This window comes from Diorhabda carinulata, chromosome 4 (genome assembly GCF_026250575.1).
Source record: "Diorhabda carinulata isolate Delta chromosome 4, icDioCari1.1, whole genome shotgun sequence".
In the NCBI taxonomy this organism is placed as follows: Eukaryota; Metazoa; Arthropoda; class Insecta; order Coleoptera; family Chrysomelidae; genus Diorhabda; species Diorhabda carinulata.
In genome coordinates, this window is record NC_079463.1 from 11,838,347 (window position 1) to 11,858,082 (window position 19,736).

Here is a 19,736-nt window from a genome sequence, read left to right on the forward strand (position 1 = left end):
TAAACACGATTTAACTTCCCCATTCTCATTTTTTATCTCCGCAGGGTCCAGAAATTGAAAAGAATTCAGAATTGCATCCAGATTTGTTATGAAAACTCTTCATATTTTTCTGATGATAACAAGATCTTCAATGTTTTCAATTCACGTAATTTGGAAAAATTATCGGATAAATATTCCTGTGGACAAGTTTCCGTGAAATATTTGTTGTTAGCGACTGGTACAATTGAGGAGGATATTTCATCGTTCGGAGAACCGTATAGGCAACGAAAGAAGATTTTGGAAACTATGGGTTTAGACGTAAATTCCTGTTTACAATTTTTGATCGATTATTATACACAGTTAATGGAACCTCAAGTAAGTCTATGATAGAGAAAAATGGATAGTATAGTTTTTATTACAGCCACCTTTAATTGTGAATAATTTTAGTATTGGATAATCACTCCCCAAAAATATGAATCCCATAATCAAAATCATTTGACAGTTGTTTTAAAGTGTAAAGTATGGTTATCAATTCATCCATTTGAAAAAAATTAACCTTTTTCTTTGGACGTAGTCAGCTCTAAAAATTAATGTACATCCTTTTGGATCCCCTTGTATAATCAAATACCGATGTAAATTTATAATGTAAAAAGAATTTATGGGAAACATTATTATTATTAGTTTGCTCTAAAGACTATTTGATACAAATGAATTAGAGTCCTTTGTTTCCAATTTTTTCTTTCCAATTCTGATTTTTATTTTTAGGACTCCCATAACATATTATTTCTTCCTTTACCCTTTTTAGCTCACCGGTTCATTTCTTTAGCACTATTTTTGGCTTCTCGTAGTCTTTCAAAAGGCCACAGTCTTTCTATTTCTTTGCTCTCTAATAAACAACAATAAGTTCTTCCGGTTCCAAATTAATTCTTATATTTTTATTTTCTTATCTAAGTCTCTTCTGTGCTGTTTCATACTTAGATTCCTCTTAATACCTATCTTCTCTACCTAATTAACATATCTTCATCACTTTCTGGTATATATTGCGGTGGGTAATTTTAATTCTTCTACGTCCTTTTTTCCTACTACAACCACTAGATATAGAAAATTGGGAAGTTACTTGAAGTATGGATGATCCTCTGCCCCCTAAATATTCCTGATTACCATATATTCTATCTTACCTTGATTTATCTCCACTCTAAAAAAATTTGTCACTTTTTCTTATTTTTTGTTTCATTTTCTTCTTTCTTGGATTCCGCTATCAGATTTGTGTCATCTACAATTTAGACATTGGATTTGTTTTTTTTTGGGAGTTTATTATCATGCCTTGGCGGTAAATATTTGGTATCCATTAATGTAGAATACTTTACTTCAATATTTTTTAATGGAAATTTTTGCAAATAACAATTCTGATATAAATGATTTTTCAGTCAAATACACATATACGTGTTCTTCATGAAGCTGTTAAATCCACCGTCATGATTTCTGATCTTTTCACCGATAAAAGTCAATTCACGTGGATGTTTGAAATTTTCATGGAATTATCAAAATCTCATCATTCAGAAGATGAATTTTTACATCAGTACTTCATCGTGGGGATATGTAAAGCGGTGGCAGTATTATATCCAGTAAGTTATTATTATAATATGAAATATTACAATTTATTAGGTTAAAATACCTTCATACTCAATATTTCTTTTTATATAAATAGATATAAATTGTTTATGCTCGGCTTTTTGATTATCAACATATCTAAGAAGTTAAAAAGTATAATACATTCATCTTGTATACAGCTATGTTTACAAAAACCCTATAATTGGACAATCCCTCAAAAAGTGAACGTAATTAGGGTTTTAATGGTAGGTTTAAGAAGTTTGGTTTGTAGTAATAGATTTTTTAGTCTTCTTATTTTTTTAAGAATACTTATTACAATTTTCTAACAGTCGATTTCTGTTAATTGCATAGTATTCTCTAAATATTTCATTTGCTTTCAAATTTATGATTCATAAACAATTATCTGGAGTTTATCTTACACTTTTTGGTATTTTTATTTTTAAAAGAACGTTGTTAAACTTGTTATCAATTAATTTCTTTTATTCGCATAGTATCCGTTAAATATTCAATTTTCTTGCAAAATTTCAATCTGAGATAGAAGATTTGAGTCAGTATTGTTCATTCACAGTTAAAAACAGTTTATCTTTCATATTTTGAGGATTTTCAATTTTTTAAGTGAACCTTATTTAGGTTTTTATTAGTTAATCAATATTATTTGCAAATTATTCTCTAAATTTTCGATTTCCTTGCATTTTCAATCGGAAATTGGAGATTTGAATCAGTATTGTTCATTCTCAGCTATCTGTAGTTTATCTTGCATCGCTTTGTGCTTTATTTTTTTAAGAGCAAATTATGCAGGTTTTTATTAATTATTATATACTTTAATTTGCATTTTATTCTCTGAATTTTTCATTAACTTGCAAATTTATACTATGAGAAGTGAGATTTGAGTCAAGATTTGTTCAAAAACAATTATTTCACTCCTCATTTGTATTATTATTTTATTTTTTTTTAAACCTTGTACAAGTTTTTATCAGTTAATTTCTGTTATTTGTGTAGTGTTCTTTAAATATTCAATTTTTTCCAAATTTTAGAACTGAGATTGTAAATTTGAGTCGGTTTTGTTCATTTGCAGCTATCTGTAATTTATCTTGCATCTCTTTGTGTTTTAAATTTTTTTAAGTGAAACTTCCTCATATTTTTATCAGTCTTCTCATTTCTTTCCACTACATTCTTTAAATTTTTCATTTACTATTAAATTTTTAATTTGAGATTGGAGATAGTTATCTGGAGTTCATCTTGCATCTCTTTGGTCTTTTTATTTAAAAAAAACCTTGTATATGTATTAATAAATTGTTTTTGTTATTTGCCCTCAAAATTTTCATTTTACGTACAAATTCATTTGGTATGTATAATCAATATACTTCTTCTAGGATTCAGAAACATACGAACAATTGAAGAAGATCCTGGTACAGTATCTAAAAAGTCCTTATATAACATCGAGGTTATCATCTTTATACGGTTTATTGTACATTTTAGAAAGTTGTATACTATACAATACAAAAATTGGAGCCATATCCGAAGAGATGCAGTTAATTCTACCATGTGCAGTGGAGTACGTCCAGTTGAATTTGAATCCTTCCAATAAGTAAGTAGATTTATATAAGAACAGTATTTAATGTATTTCAGTTGACCAAATCCACTTTTATTATTTTTGTTTTCAAGAGAAACTGCTGATATTTTTTCTTTATTTTAGTGTACTGAAGAAGTCCCAGGAACATACAACCCTGGTGTGGTCTTTGGCGTTATATTTAGTAGAGAACGTCGAAGAAATTCACATGGAAGATGGTTTTGTCTCTACGGTTTTGAATACAGCATTCAGTATCCTTCAAAATAAGATGGCTACTTGGTTACACAACATCATTATGAAGGTATGACTTTTTTTTAAATATTTTGTTCTATTTATAATTTTAGTGAAAAAATGGTCTCAAGTATTTTATACAATACAAAAACTTATCAAACAAGTGTAGAGTCGGGCTTTAAAATAGTTTGAGAAGCTTCTTTAGGCTTCAACCATGATTGGTTTGAAAGTTTGAATTCGTTTCGTTACAACTTGGTCCATTTAATGATTCTCATATGGAACCCAATCGAGTTTCTTTTGTATCCAGATTTATATAAAGGGTTCTAAATTGTTTATGATCGATATTCACTTCTGGTGATATGAAATATGTCGATTTTTTAAGTGTTTTATCCAATTTTCCAAGCCTTCCAAGGCAAACTAATTCTGACATTGTAGAATCTCTATTGTCAAAATAGAGTAATTTTTGAATGTGTAAACTCTTAATTTACATCCTAGAATATTCTATAGACTTCATTCCTAAATAAATACAACTAATATTACCAATAAGGAAGAACTGAAAACAATTTCGAGTTAAATTTTTTTTCCCTGTATAATAAATAACTGTTAAAGTATCGATGTATGACATCCTTCGAATTGGTTCCTATTCAATTGGATAATACTTGTACCTCGGTATCTTCACTTCCTGAAGTAGTCCTTCGAGTAAATTAGTCACATAGGTTTCCTTTGAGTGAAATTTTTAATGTCTGGGTTGTACGAAGGCTGATGCAGCTGTGGGACTTGCTGTTTAGTTAAATATTTCTGCTGGAGATTCGTTATCGTGGTGAAGTAACCATTCTTCAAATTGGTCCCTATTTAATTGGATAATACTTGTACCTCGGTATTTCACTTCCTGAAGTAGTCCTTCTAGTAAATTAATCACATAGGTTTTCTTTAAGTGGCATTTTTAATGTCTGGTTTATATGAAGGCTTATGTGTAAACATTTTATATATATTATATTAATATATTAATATTCTCTAGTAATAACGTGACCTTCGTGATAAAAAACAGACAACATTGTCTTGTTCACTTCACCATAGTGTCCCTAGTCCTTCCAAGAAAAGTTTTTTGATATACTACATGAAATATTGTTTATAAATTAAACTTATTATGATTTTTGATAAAGTTATAATTCTGGAATTGTGTTTTAGGGTTTGGAAAGACTATTAATAATTAAAAAATCCGTATTATTGGAGAATTTCGGAAAACCCTTTTTAAAATTAGCCTTAGACAAAATGAAAAGTGATAATCCCACTGTAGCTATATTAGGAACACAATTTTTATTAAGTTATATGTATACTGGTAAGTATTTAATCACCCTCTACTAATATTGCAATAATAACTGTTCAGAGAAACAATGCCCAGAGCAGATTTAAGCCAAATAATTTAAATTTTTTTTTATAATGAGATGATAAATGCTCATGCACGAAATGAATGGTGTAACCCAGAACAGTGTTGGACTCCTGAAGAATACCAGTCCTTCTAACTCAAACTACAACCTTATTTGCTCATTGGGATCTATCCAGTTCTCCTGATTTAGTATTACTCCCTTTTCCTTTGCTCCTCTGTCTATAACGTCACCTATTTGAGTCCTCTAATCTTCTTCTCTTTTGACTACCTTGTTTGTGAACAAAAGCAGCCGAAAGGTTCTCACAGTTTCCCTTATATCCTTATTTTCGATCATTTTTTTCCCGATAATAGTCTCAGGGGAGAGTCATCTTACCTGTTATGCAACGTTAAACACCAGAAGAAGGTGTGTTCGAGTATTCCTCCTCCTTTATGTCCTTTCCTTCACACTCCTGATTAACACATGGATCTATCGTCTTCTGGTTTCGCTGCTTTGTTTTTTTCTCTTTCCTTCCTCTTCTTGTTGCAGTTCTCCTTTCGTCTTCGTTTCTGCGACATTAAACTCATCATAGTGGCTAAACTTTTTGGCGAAGGGCATAGAAGATGCATAATTCAAAACTACAACCACCAATTAATAGAAATAAAATATTAAATTGGACTAGACTGAGGGTAGATCCCCAAACGTGTAGTTTTAGTTTGGTTGCAGTCCAATGAAAGGGTGTGCATATCAAAGAAATTGATAAAGAGTTAGATGTTATTAAAAATAAAGAAGTGCGTTTAAGTTCAACAAGAAAATCCCAAATATCTTCAAGTCTCGTGGAGGAAACTACTATACCGATGGGAGAAGATTAATAAAGCAACAACCATTGTGAAGTAATTCTTGTGAAAATGGGAGTAATTTCCTCCAAAATATTGTCCATGCACTTATTGAATTAAGCATTTATGGACGTTTTTTATCTTCATTAAGCTCCCATTAAGCTTGTCGACCGTTCCTCGTCATTGTCACTTTTGAATCACTTAAGAATGTCTACATAGAGACTTGGAACCGAATTTAATTTTGAGAATGCAAATTGAACGAATCTCACTTGAGAGGGGACGAAAAATCATTGCAAATTGAAAAGTAAAGAATATTGAATGCGACAAACACTTTCTATTATCTTCTAAATAATCAGAATTACTTGAAATTTCACACTTTTACAGAGATCTTTTATGAAACACTCATTTTTGCTAAAAAAGGATAGATGGTGCAAAAAACATTCAACTTTTTACTTCTTAAAACTTTTTCCAAGTTTTTCTAATAAAGTTTTCTTATTAAATAAATTTTATATCTTTTTTGATAGAAAATTAGTTTCGAAAAAGAAAACATGTAAAAAATTTTCTGATCAAAATATTATTAGAAATGATCAATTTTGTATATATGGAAATATTGAAGTTTAAATACTTCTCGACTGTTTTTTGTCATGAACTGATTCATTTTTGCATTTAAATCACCCATACCATTTGGAAAACGTTGAAGTTAATAAAATAACACTATAGACAGAGTCCCACATTTTGGTGTACGAGTTGAAATGTAATGAGAATATTCGTCACAATAAGCTGATGCGATCCAATGAGAGACAAAACATGTAGTATTAAACTGCTCTATTACCCGTATATAGTCGTTATTTGCTAAAAAATTATTATTATTAATATGTAGTTTCGTTCAATCAATTTTCGTTATAAATAATTATTGTTTATTTTTCGTTTTTAGACTGTGTTAACTACTTACAAAGTATCCAGACTGTGTCCAATGCTACCAATCCAGAAAATTTAGTTCAGACTATAGAAACTATATCGGCAGTTTTTGAAAGAATTAAAAGAGGATACGTGCACGAAGTGGAAATCTTATGTACAGTTTTGCCGAATGTTTTGGACGATTTTTTTTCACCAGCTGACATTTTGACCAAAGTTATCGGCGAATTTTTATCTGCACAACAACCTCATCCTAAACTGTTGAGCAAAGTAGTATTCCAAGTAAGACATTTTGTACATACAATATGATACCGTAAGTTTTTCTTGTATAAAATTGTTTGAATGTCTAAAATATCAAGAGAATTAGATTCATAACCGCCCTATTGAGGATTTAACAATATAAAGACCATAATTTAGTTTCAATGTCAAGATTATGTTTGAAGGGCTTTGAGACCAAGAACAAAAAATGAATATAGGCGAGGGAGTGTTTTAACAAAATTACCGAAGCTAGGACATGGATAAATGAAAACATACTTTAGTAGATTAAATGATATGAAATCGAGACGAAATAGTACTTCAAATGTCACCCTACCAATGTAATATGAGTCCAATAAAACTTGTAAGGACTCGAATACAAAATGATGTGGATGTGGCTGCAGAGAGGCTGAAACTTTCATAGGTGAGAAAAGCCCCTCATATTAGGCAGTGGGAATACAGCAGAGAAGTAAAATGAATTAAAGACGATTATCCTAGAAACAACACAGGCTGATGCAAGCTACAAATTCTGTGGCATAGATACAATTCCTATCAATCTCTGATTAACATACAGTGGAAAATACCAAGATCTCTAATTGTGGAGAACCTTTCACGCCTAGGTCGACCAATGATTCTACAAAGAGTTTACTAGGACCAACAAAGCCTCTGTAAATCTCTGTGATTGTCAAGCTCTTAAATTAGAAGTATTCTCCAGTTTTGGAGAGCCTTTAATTCTTATAGCGACCAATGGAACTCCAAGGGATCACCCAGGAACTAGACCCAGAAAGTCTCTGTAATCAACTGTCAAATTGGCAAGCTGTTGATTAATACATAGAGGAAAATACTAGGATTCGATCTAGTGGAAGAGCCTTGCTCTTAAATCAGGAGAAGTCTCTGTTTTTGGAGAGCCCTTATGCGCTAGAGCGACCAAGAGAACTATATAAGGATTTCCAGGCCAACTAGGATCAACAAGACCTATGTAAAACTCTGTAAATGTCTATCTTTTATCAACTTTTATTCATTCATTCTAGAGAGCTTATATGGGCTAGAGCGACGGAGGGAACTACAAAAGGATTATATAGGAAACTAGGACCAACAAGGGCTCTGTAAACCTCTGCAATTGTCAAGCTCTTATCAACACATGAATGTAAATCATAGGATATGACCTTCTGGATGAGCCTAGAGCGATCAATGAAACTCCAAAGAGATTATTCAGGCAACTAGGACCAACAAGACCTCTAAACATCTGAAATTGTCAAGCTCTTATCATCACACAAAGGAAAATCATAGGATTTGACCTAGTGGAAGACCTTAGCTCTCAAGCCCGGAGGATTTTCCAATTATGGTGAGCTTTTATGGGTTAGAGCGACAAAGGGAACTGCAAAGGATTACATAGGAAACTAGGACCAACAAGGGCTCTGTAAACCTCTGCAAATGTCAAGCTCTTATCAACACATGAATGGAAATCATTGGATATGACCTACTGAAAGAGCCTAGAACGACCAATGGAACTGCAAAGGGATTACTCAGGCAACTAGGAGCAACAAGGCCTCTAAACATCTGTAATTGTCAAGCTCTTATTTGTACGCGGAGAATAATACTAGGATTTTCCAAATCTAGAGTGCCTTTAAAGGACCTGCAAAGGGATTTTCCAGTCCACTAGGGCCGACAAGGCCTTACTATTCTTAGTAATGGTGGTAGTATAATCAAACCCGTAGTTGTGTTTAAAAAATGATATGAGTCACTCTCGGTGATTGTGGTATTTGACTTTATACTTTCTATGATTGCTAATAGTGAAGATATAGTATCAGATATTTACCTCTGCTGGTTGTAAATCAGAACTTCAAGTATCGAATCTGCTGGAAGTTTTTCGTTTAAGTTCTTCTCTATCCCAATTTTATTGCATTTTTGTCTTGATGGGAAGTAAACGAAGAGCATTTTTGAATTTTAGGTTTTCCAAAGTGCAATCCAAAGAAACCAACTTTGCTTACTACAGGACTGGGTTGTGTTCAGTCTATCCAACTTCACTCAATCTTTTTCCATCGGCATGGCCACTTGGTGTTTAACTTGTTTCTTCGTTAGCGCCAGTATGAACGATTGGTTGCGTTTGTACTTCTCCTATCTTCAAACTAGAGTTGGAAGATACGAATACGAAGATAAAAAAATGTTGTGTATAGCCGGAGCAGATTTTTATAAAAATTTGACGAACGATAAACAACGACAGACATTCGTGGAGAATTTCAAAAAAGTTAAAGATCAACCGGATACGCCGTTTAACGATTTACTGTTGTCTTTGTAAATATGATTAAGATACTAAAAAGAGAGTTTTATTACATTGTTATCGTTATTTGTGAGATATATTTCAAATTATAATGAGTTATGTTTGTAAATATAACTGTTTTCAAATTAATTGCCTCATTTTTTTAACATGGATATTGACAATTGCGTTTGATGCTGATGGATGGTTTAGCATCAACCTTATTTACCTGACCTGGTTTTCTTCGACTACTTTTCATTCCTAAAATTAGAAAAAATGACTTGGTGAAAAACAATTTGCGAAAAATGCTTATTTTCAATGATTAAAAAATTGGAGACACGCTGGATTAAGTGTGTAGAGTTAAAAGTAGATTACATTGAGAAACAAAAAATTACAATAATTTTTTTCATTGAAAAGTCGCTTTTCCATCAAATATTTTTCCTATATATTTTGATAAGGGTGTTTTTAAAAATTTTCTTTAAAAATCGAAAAATTCATATATTATCGCAAAAAAAGATAATTCTTTATTCTGTTTTAGAAAATTTTGGAGTTTGTAACACAATTTACTTGCTGGTTCCTTTTTTATGAATAAAATTTTCGTCGTTTTCGCTTAAATTAAAATCCAAATACCATTTGCTCTATCTTTTTTAAGAATTTTTATAATTAAATGTATAATCTAGTTATGATTTTTAAATCTATTTACCAAATATTGTGATCACTGTCCTATGTAAAAAGTGCCTGATTTCCCTAAAATCAAACAAATCATACAATATGTTATTTTCCAAAATTTCACGTACTGACTTTGAAAATTTTACGTGTTCTTTTTTTTTAGAGACAAAGTTAGCCATTTATCAAAACTTATTTCACATTTACTGACTGACACATAAAACAATCGTGTTTTATATTACTTTCATTTCCGCTATTCTAGTGGATAGAAGTTGTGTCATCCATTTGGAGTTTGCTAATTGTACCAGTGGATTTGCCACTTTGATAAGAATTCCTATGATTATACTAATATCATCTTTTGATGTAGGTTTTCTATGAAAAATCTGTAATTGAATGAAAGAGACCTAAAATTAAGTTAATTTATTCTCGAACTTATATTTATTTAAATAATGACTCAACTAGCCTTTAACAGTAACTAATTATTTTGTTGGCATGACGAGCGCGCCAAGATTGTCTAAAAAATTAGTAAAAATAGGCATGCTATGCTATATGATCTAACGCAAAAAAATTCGCATGTTATTTTCACGTGGTATCTTGCGATTTTTGATAAAAATACACTAACGGCCACTAGAGCGACCGGGAACGTCGACTGCAGCCAAGGTTACGAGCTTACGATTCCGACCTAATGTATGTTTTCACGGTTCCTACATCAACGGTGTATCCCACGAAACACATCGGGGGCCACATATTACATATTTTAAATGAAAAAAAAAAATGGTTAATTCTGTATTTTAAGGTACAACTCTTTTATAACTCCCGACCTTGAAATATGTCATTTCTGAGTATATTCATGCCTTCTTAAGATACAACCTAACCTAATATTTGGAAATTCTACTGTTTAGGGTAAAATTATCCTATGATCTAGTAATATATCATTTCTGGTGTCATTTTGAGCATGTACATGTATATTTATGCCTCCTCCATATTTTTCTCCGTTCAAAACTTTATATTTTCAATTTTCCTCAGTGTACATCATATCATTTTATATCTTCACCTTACCATTCCTATCAGTCTAGTGAGAACAAAACTAACCTAACCTAAAATTTGGGAATTCTGTATTTTAAGTAACAATCCTCCTATGACCTTGACGTATGTCATTTCCAGGATCATTCTAAGAATGTTCATGTATATTCATGCTTCTTTCATATTTTTCCATTAGATTTTCGATAATTTTCAGACATATTCTTATATTGTAATAGTTTTTTTTATCTGAACAGTTTTTAATTACAAAGCGATATATCTTCTTACTTAATTCATCTTCACACTAACACATTAAAATATTCACTTATTCTTAACACACTAATTTATTTGAATACAAATAAATTAGTGTGTTAAGAATAAGTGAATATTTTAATGTAAATTATATATATATATATATATATATATATATATATATATATATATATACATATATATATATACACATATATATATACACATATATATATATACATATACATATATATATATACACATATATATATATACACATATATATATATATATATATATATATATATATATATATACTGTACTTTTCAGATAAAAGTATCCACCTTTAATAACTTTTGTAATACTGGTATTTAGAAAAAATCCAAAAACACGTCAATTTATGTTGGAAGGGGCAAGCATTATGGCTTATTTAAACTTACTGGAAAAGCCACCCCCTCACCCCTAGCAGCATCCCCTTTATTTTTTTAAATTACTTTTCATATTTTTTATGTAAAATTTGGATACTCCTCTTTGAGCTGATTTCAAAAATGTATAATACTTGTAGGTTAAAGTGGTTAGTTTATGAGATAAACAATTTTTCTTTTAAGAGCACAAATTTTACTTATTATTTACTTTCACCTTATTTGCCTGTACTAAAATGGGTTGTACAACAGTTCAAACTCTTTAATCTTTTTAACTGTGCTATTTATTCTACTTAAAAAATCCAAACAACAAAAAACTCCACTTTTTATTAAAGTTTGACATTGTCAACTAGAATTTGTAGTCACTATTGATAGTGTAATTTGATACATTATTTATTTTGTTTCTCTGAAATGGTTTACTCTTTGCAAGAAAGAATTGAAATTGTAGGTTTATACTACCAAAATAATAATTGTGCAAGAGCTGCTGCTAGAATATTTAACGAATTACATGACGGAAGACATGCAACTCATAAGTATGTAATTCAACTGATGGAGAAATTTACCACAACAGGGTCTGTTTGCAATAAAGTGCATAAGCGAGAGGGACTCGTAAATAACGAAGCAATCCAAGTGGCAATTTTAGGGCAAGTCAGCTTAGAGGCTCAACAACCCCAATCGTTGTCAATAATAAGTAGAGCGATCGGTGTTTCATTGTCGGACAGGCATAGCATAGTGTGGGGGAGCTCCGTCTTGTTGAAATACCAGTAAATCTTCGGAAAGGTTATCATCATTTTCTATTATTGTTGTAATACGTGGGTCAACCCCTTCCCTGAGTAACTCAAGATATGATTCACCATTTAAATTTCCGTTGATGAAGAAAGGTCCGATAATGTGGTCACCTAGGATACCACACCAAACGTTTAACTTTTGGGGATGTTGTGTATGGAATTCACGCATAATATGTGGATCACTTTCAGCCCAATATCTACAATTATGCCTACTTACTAAGCCATTTAATGACCATGAGCATTCATCAGAAAAGCAAATATTGTTTAACAATTGTGGATTGTTATTGATAATTTGCGTCATTGTTTCGCAAAACTCTAGACGACGATCAAAATCATCTTCATTCAACTCGTGCACCAACTTAACTTTGTATGGGTGGTACTTGAATTTATGTAGAACTCGGAAAACTGTAGAAGATGAAACACCGATCGCTCTACTTATTATTGACAACGATTGGGGTTGTTGAGCCTCTAAGCTGACTTGCCCTAAAATTGCCACTTGGATTGCTTCGTTATTTACGAGTCCCTCTCGCTTATGCACTTTATTGCAAACAGACCCTGTTGTGGTAAATTTCTCCATCAGTTGAATTACATACTTATGAGTTGCATGTCTTCCGTCATGTAATTCGTTAAATATTCTAGCAGCAGCTCTTGCACAATTATTATTTTGGTAGTATAAACCTACAATTTCAATTCTTTCTTGCAAAGAGTAAACCATTTCAGAGAAACAAAATAAATAATGTATCAAATTACACTATCAATAGTGACTACAAATTCTAGTTGACAATGTCAAACTTTAATAAAAAGTGGAGTTTTTTGTTGTTTGGATTTTTTAAGTAGAATAAATAGCACAGTTAAAAAGATTAAAGAGTTTGAACTGTTGTACAACCCATTTTAGTACAGGCAAATAAGGTGAAAGTAAATAATAAGTAAAATTTGTGCTCTTAAAAGAAAAATTGTTTATCTCATAAACTAACCACTTTAACCTACAAGTATTATACATTTTTGAAATCAGCTCAAAGAGGAGTATCCAAATTTTACATAAAAAATATGAAAAGTAATTTAAAAAAATAAAGGGGATGCTGCTAGGGGTGAGGGGGTGGCTTTTCCAGTAAGTTTAAATAAGCCATAATGCTTGCCCCTTCCAACATAAATTGACGTGTTTTTGGATTTTTTCTAAATACCAGTATTACAAAAGTTATTAAAGGTGGATACTTTTATCTGAAAAGCACTGTATATATATGTATATATATATATTGCTTTCTAGATAATTCGGATTCTTGAGATCTCTAGATTATTGTAAACAAACAACATTCTTAAGATCTCCAAATTTTCGTGATCAAACAAAAATAGGTGGAAAGACCTTCCCAGAATTTAATTGGAGTAGACTCGATTTTAAGCAAAACTGCCATTTTGGATCTCATCTGTCAACTGTCGTGTGTTCTGTGTCAACTATCGTTTCGCCAACTTTTATACGATGTCTATAATCATATCTGTCTTTTCCGCCAATTGTTCTGTCATGTGTATAATCATATATGTCATCTTTCATGTGTTCTGTGTTGTCTGTGATCTCATCTGTCGGGTTGTCTATGGTTAACCCGTCACGTGTCACCTGTCGTAAGGGATGTAATGTCCGAAGGACTCCGCAAAGAATAGAAAGGTTTACTTTCACATTAACCATATATGGGTTAATCGCCATCCTATCAAAGCTTTCATTTTAGTGATATTGACAGAAACAAAAGTCCAGTCCAGTTAATATTTTTTAAATATTCTAATTTGATATATTTCTTCGATCTATTTTTTTGCGTCAATTTCTCACGTTGGACTCAAAATTTTGTTTAAACTTAAGGAGCCATTCACAATTTTATCACTTTATAAAGTGAGTTTTGCATTAAAGAAACCACATTATTTATGATTAAATTTCTTCCCATTTTACTATCATGTGGGGTAATCTCGTGTAATTTGTGACGTCAGAAGACAGGTTATGTTAAATAGACACTTCTATATTTGTAGGAGAGTTCTTGGTAATGTCCCATCCAGCATCCATCAATTGTCTGCTATGCTGTGATATCTATGCTTCTCCTGTCTCCGTTGGTCGTATATACTGATTTGTCTAAGTCTATCATATCCGTCATCTCTCCTGTAAGCTATGTTGTCTATGTCTCCCATATCCGTCATCTGTCCTGTAAGCTATGTTGTCTATGTCTCCCATATCCGCCATCTGTCGTGTATGATGTGTTGTCTACGTTTATCATGTCTGCCAACTGTCGTATATGACATGGTTAATTGTTAATTAAGCAGTTTTTTGAAGAATGATTGTAATTAGATTCAATAGAATAATGGGAGAAATTGAGGAGATAAGTATTTTGAGGATCAGAATGCTTTTGAAATAGTTTTTTGATCTTTGAAATCAATGAAATAATAATTCTAAAAATCCCTAGACGGAGTAGTATATGCAGATGATGTAGTAATAGAGGATAAGAAAATGACAGAAAGTGTAGACATATGGTCAAAGACAATAGGAGACTTGAAAAAATGCTAAAGTATTTGGATTGGAATGAGAAGCGAGAGAAGCAAAAAGATATAAGAAAAGAAGGAAAGGAAAATTTGGCTAGAACAAGTAACACAAGAAGGAGGAAGACAAGGGTAAACAATACAACAGATTATTGAAATAGCAAAGGATGGGTGGAAAGTGGAAAAATGGAGGATGAAAACTAAAATTCCAATACACTTGAAAGGGCATATAGGGTTCTAGAGAAGATAAATATCCACATTAATAATTTTAAAAAAAAATTTTTATTCAAAATAAATTTTATAAATCCCCAACGATAATATTTATAAGATACGTCATTGATTTCGAGATATTTGCGGAAGCAGGCAACCGATTGTAATAAAATAAAGTGTGCTATAAATAATTCAGTGGTGCAATCCGAATTTAGGACCATTACAAAACATTATAATTGAAATTTTTCTTTATTCAACATTCAACTCGTGATCGATCACAGATCTAATATATATATATATATATATATATATATATATATATATATATATATATATATATATATATATATATTAGATCTGTGATCTAATATATATATATATATATATATATATATATATATATATATATATATATATATATATATTAGATCTGTGATCGATCACGAGTTAAATAAAGAAAAATATAATCTTCCAAAAATTATTAAAAAAACTAAATTTGAAACAAAAGAGACCTAAAATCAAGAACAAGCATTTATATTTATATATTCCGCCGTTCTTCGAAGGGGAAAACAACTACTTTCCTGGCTTATACCTTGACGAATATTGAATTACAACCCCTCTGAAGAGCGTAATGTAAATCGATCGATGCAAACATCCCCAATGGCTCGCAAAATTGCAAGGAGAGGGTGTAACTATGTTATTACGTTTCATCAGAGCAGTTTAACACCCTTGAGAACTGAAAACGTCAAAGAGCATCGCATTTGGTACATGTAGTTAAACATTTCCCATCGAACGCTAAGTGGCGTCATCCTCACTTTCAACTGTGAACCATTTGTTAAACTGCTCTGATGAGACGTAATAACGTCGAAACTAGTCAGTAGTTACACTCTCTCATTGCAATTGCGAGTCATTAGGGATGTTAATAGTGACAAAAAGGTCGATTTACATCACGATGTTCAAAGGGGTTGTAATTCAATATTCGTCGAGGCATTTTATATTATACACTGCTGCGCAAAGTAGCAAAATAAACTCGTTAACAATAATTGGATGCAAGCCAATTGCTTAAACATGATTGTTTTTAACCACTTTCTGGATATGTAGTAAAAACAAAATAAATTTTTAATAGAATTATAAAAAAAACAATATTTAATGACGCCATTTATTTTTGTTTTAGTAATTTTATCATTTTAATTAGGAAATCTACGAAAACAACTGATTTACGTCAAAATGACGACCGTGGGGTAAACAATCGACTTTTTCGTGTGTACACGTGTTAGATTTTCTTGTTTTTTTCCCGGTAGCAATTTTTTTTATTCTATGGTGATGAAAACACTCTAATTTTAGATCTGTTCCACAGAAATTAATACAGAGTATTTTTGCAGTTTTTTCACTCATTTGTTTTGAAGCAATCCACAAAAGAATACTTAATGCTTTAGATGGACTTATCCCCTTATCATTATATGAAGAGAGCTTTAGTCAGAATCCTGTAGAGGAGTAATTCCTATATCAGGACCAAACACTAAATCCCTTTCTCAACTCATCGAAAAAAATTGAACGAACCTCTTTTTCTCTCTCTCTCGAATTGTCAAAATTAGCTGATGTCCATTTAAAAATGGCCGCTGTAGGGTAAACAACTGCTTTTGCCGAAAGTTTCTGCGTCGTGAAATTATTTGTTGGATTTTAGACCTTGTTGTTCCCAGTTTTATTGCGAAATGGCTTCTTAACGCATTGCTGCATGGCTTTATTGTTTTTTTACGACTATGTAATGTTGTGCTTGGTTTAGATAAGCAGTAAATATAGTTTGAGTAACAACTATATTGGAAACTTGTGGAAAATGTCCTTCTAAAGCTTTATGTATTCTTTTGTGAAATGCTTCAAAGCTTACTTGCAAACGACTTAAAAAACTGCAAAAATACTCAGTTTTCTCCGTATTCGAATATATTTGCTTCTCAAAGCTTCTACACTAACCCCAACACTATGCACTAACCTAACCTAACCTAACAACACTATTCAGTGTTGTGCTTAGTAGTAGTAGTAGTGTAGGTAAGCAAATATATTCGAATAAGGCTGAACATCCACAAAGAACTGCGGGTTGGACCAATTGGCCATGCAAAAATCTGGGCGCAGGAGGAATGGCTTGACCGGTACAGTTTCTGCGAGGAACGCCCCAAAATAAGCAACGACGAAGTGGACTCACTCGCCAGACTGGGATCAGCGAACCAAAAGCCAAAAGTGCTGTCATCACGTCTCTCAACAGCCTTCTCGCAAGGCTCGATAGAGATAGATGGAGACGCCTGGCATGAGATAAGCGAAGGCTCATATAGACGGACTCCGCTCGTCTCTGACCAAACAACTGCTCCAGCTAAATAGGCGCAAAATCAGACTAGTGACCGGACTTCTAACCGGACACTGCCATCTAAGACGTCACCTTCATACCATGGGCATCAGGGATGATCCAGAGTGCCGCTGGTGCATGGAGCAGGTCGAAACTGCAGACCACGTTATCTATGAGTGCCCTGCACTCAGACGGGTGCGGTTTAAACACCTGGGCAAACCCCACAACCTGCTTAACGACATCAAAGGGTTCAAGCCAAAGCGCCTGATCGGCTTCTCCAAGAACATCGGACTTCAAGTGGGGCACGACGGGTTTATCTGAAGGCCTATGTGCCCAACGGCTTCACGGCCGCCCACACCTCCGAACTATGAACATTAAATTGTATTTTTGTTGGAAGGGATTGTCATTTTCAATAACAACAAACTCAATATTCACATCTTTTTATACATTATGTAAATTTATTATGATTCACAATGTACTAAATATTGGCATTACATCGCAGACTCTTTCCAATAAGTCTCGTTCAATTCCACTAATTATTGTAATGGATAAGACCGGGGAATGCGTTTTAAAATAACATTCTAATAAATTTACGGATCAGTAATCTTTTGATATCACTTTTTCTTGTCAATTAATGCCGTGGTAAAATATCGAGATAAACAGCCAGTTGGCTTACGACTTTAACCACAATTTATATACATTTGGCTGAGCTCTAAAACGTTTTAAATCATTTTCAAATATTATCTGATATACAGTTGTTTATCCTATGATCTGGGATAATAACAAAACGCAAAATTCTAGCATTATAATTCGATAAAACTTTCATGAGAAGACCGTGAAAATTTTGTGATTTACTTGTATATAAAACTGTGACCTAGATGATATATGAAATTACTCTAGGTCACACTATACTGGGTGGATCAGTATCTAAACCGATCTTGTCACTGCGAATGGCGATTCAAACCTTCATATTACGGAGATTTATGAATAAATATCTGTGAAAAAGATGGTGAAAATTTTATCGGCATGTTAACGCTCATAATGTGCTGGGCTCAGAAAATTCTCACGAGTTGCTATAAGTACATCGAGATTCCCATGAAATTGATGTTTTTTGCGACATAAGTTTATGGGCCTTTCTTTTTTATGGTGAAACTGTAAATAGTACTTCGTACCTTGATACGCTACAAACAATGGTTTTTCTCTTAATTGGAACAACTTCAACCATAGAACTTCGTTTAGCAGCAAGATGATGCGCCATCTCACTGGCATATTGATGTACCCAACCGCTGGATTGGTCACAAGGGCGCGCTGGCTGTCGCATTCGAATGTACATTCCCAGGACTTTTTAGCTTTTTTGAAACCTGGATCCATCACTATTCTTCTGAGACTAAAAACAGTGGATTCAAAGTGGCGAAACGATCTTCGAAAAATGCATTGCATCGAGCTGAAAGGTAATGGCGACAGCTTTTTGAGATTGCGTCTTAAAAAGAGGTGCATCTATAATAGGAATGAAGCACCATTGTTTGAAACGGTAAAGGACCACACTTGAGAAAGAAGAAAGTGCTTTTCCATCAAGACACACTTGGGTGATCGCTATAGGTAATATTCACAAATTGTCCTGTCAGCCTTCTTTGTAAAAATAGCAGTCTGGGTTTTGGCTGCATTAAACTCAATCAGAGTTTATTGAGGCGGCACCAGCGAAGATATAGATCGGAATTGCTATTTTGTCAAGTAGATCGTTTATATACATTGGAAAGAGAGTAGGTTGGTTACAAGATGCATCTCTGGGGAGCACCAGCATTGACCTCAAGCCTTTCTATGATGTGTCCATCGATAGCGACTTGGATGAATCGGCCTTTGAGCAAGCTACTAAGCCAGTCGATAAGTGAGAACGAACGAATTTTGGAGACCCCACCTGATTGGATGTCATTCCTTTGACAAAAACATAGGGAATGGGTTGGTAGTTGGTATTAGACAGAGTACATTGAAGAATATTATTGAGTAGGGTAGAAATATTGAACATAATGAATAAATAAAATGTGAAACATGAAAAAATAGATATTGAAGCAAATAATTATTCAAAAATGGTATGTACAAAGAAGTATCGTGTAATATCAGATGTTTATACTAGGAGGTACGTTCTTAAATCCACCACAACCTCAGTCCTGCAGAGGAATCTTTCATGTATTGGGGCCAAACCTACTAAATCCCTTCCCACATACGTATAATGTCCTTACCCAAATCACAAATAACCCAACGAACTTCTCCCTTTTAATAATAGAGTTGGATAACGTTAAGTGAAGTCTCTCCTGCTTTTCAATTACATTATCAAAGTTTCAAGTTACATTGCCAATATAAATAGAGCAACGTTATCAAAAATTATAATTCAGTTCAGTAAAACGACGATGTGATTGATGCTGTTAATATAAATTAAGTCATAGTTAATGTTTATAGTGGAGATAAATTGGAATGAACAAAAATAAATAAACTTCGAGATAATAAATTTTATGATAA

At 32.6% G+C, this 19,736-nt stretch overlaps 1 protein-coding gene across 1 annotated transcript in view; it reads left to right on the top strand.

Annotated features, from left to right (window-relative positions):
* Positions 1-9,171, top strand: part of LOC130893351 (huntingtin) — a 36,562-nt gene extending 27,391 nt beyond the window's left edge. Inside the window, 7 exon segments of the mRNA XM_057799367.1 lie at positions 45-354; positions 1,407-1,604; positions 2,964-3,178; positions 3,287-3,461; positions 4,580-4,730; positions 6,526-6,788; positions 8,713-9,171. Coding sequence (XP_057655350.1) covers positions 45-354; positions 1,407-1,604; positions 2,964-3,178; positions 3,287-3,461; positions 4,580-4,730; positions 6,526-6,788; positions 8,713-9,060 — 1,660 coding nt within the window. The 3' untranslated portion in view covers positions 9,061-9,171.
* The last annotated feature ends 10,565 nt before the right edge of the window (positions 9,172-19,736 follow it).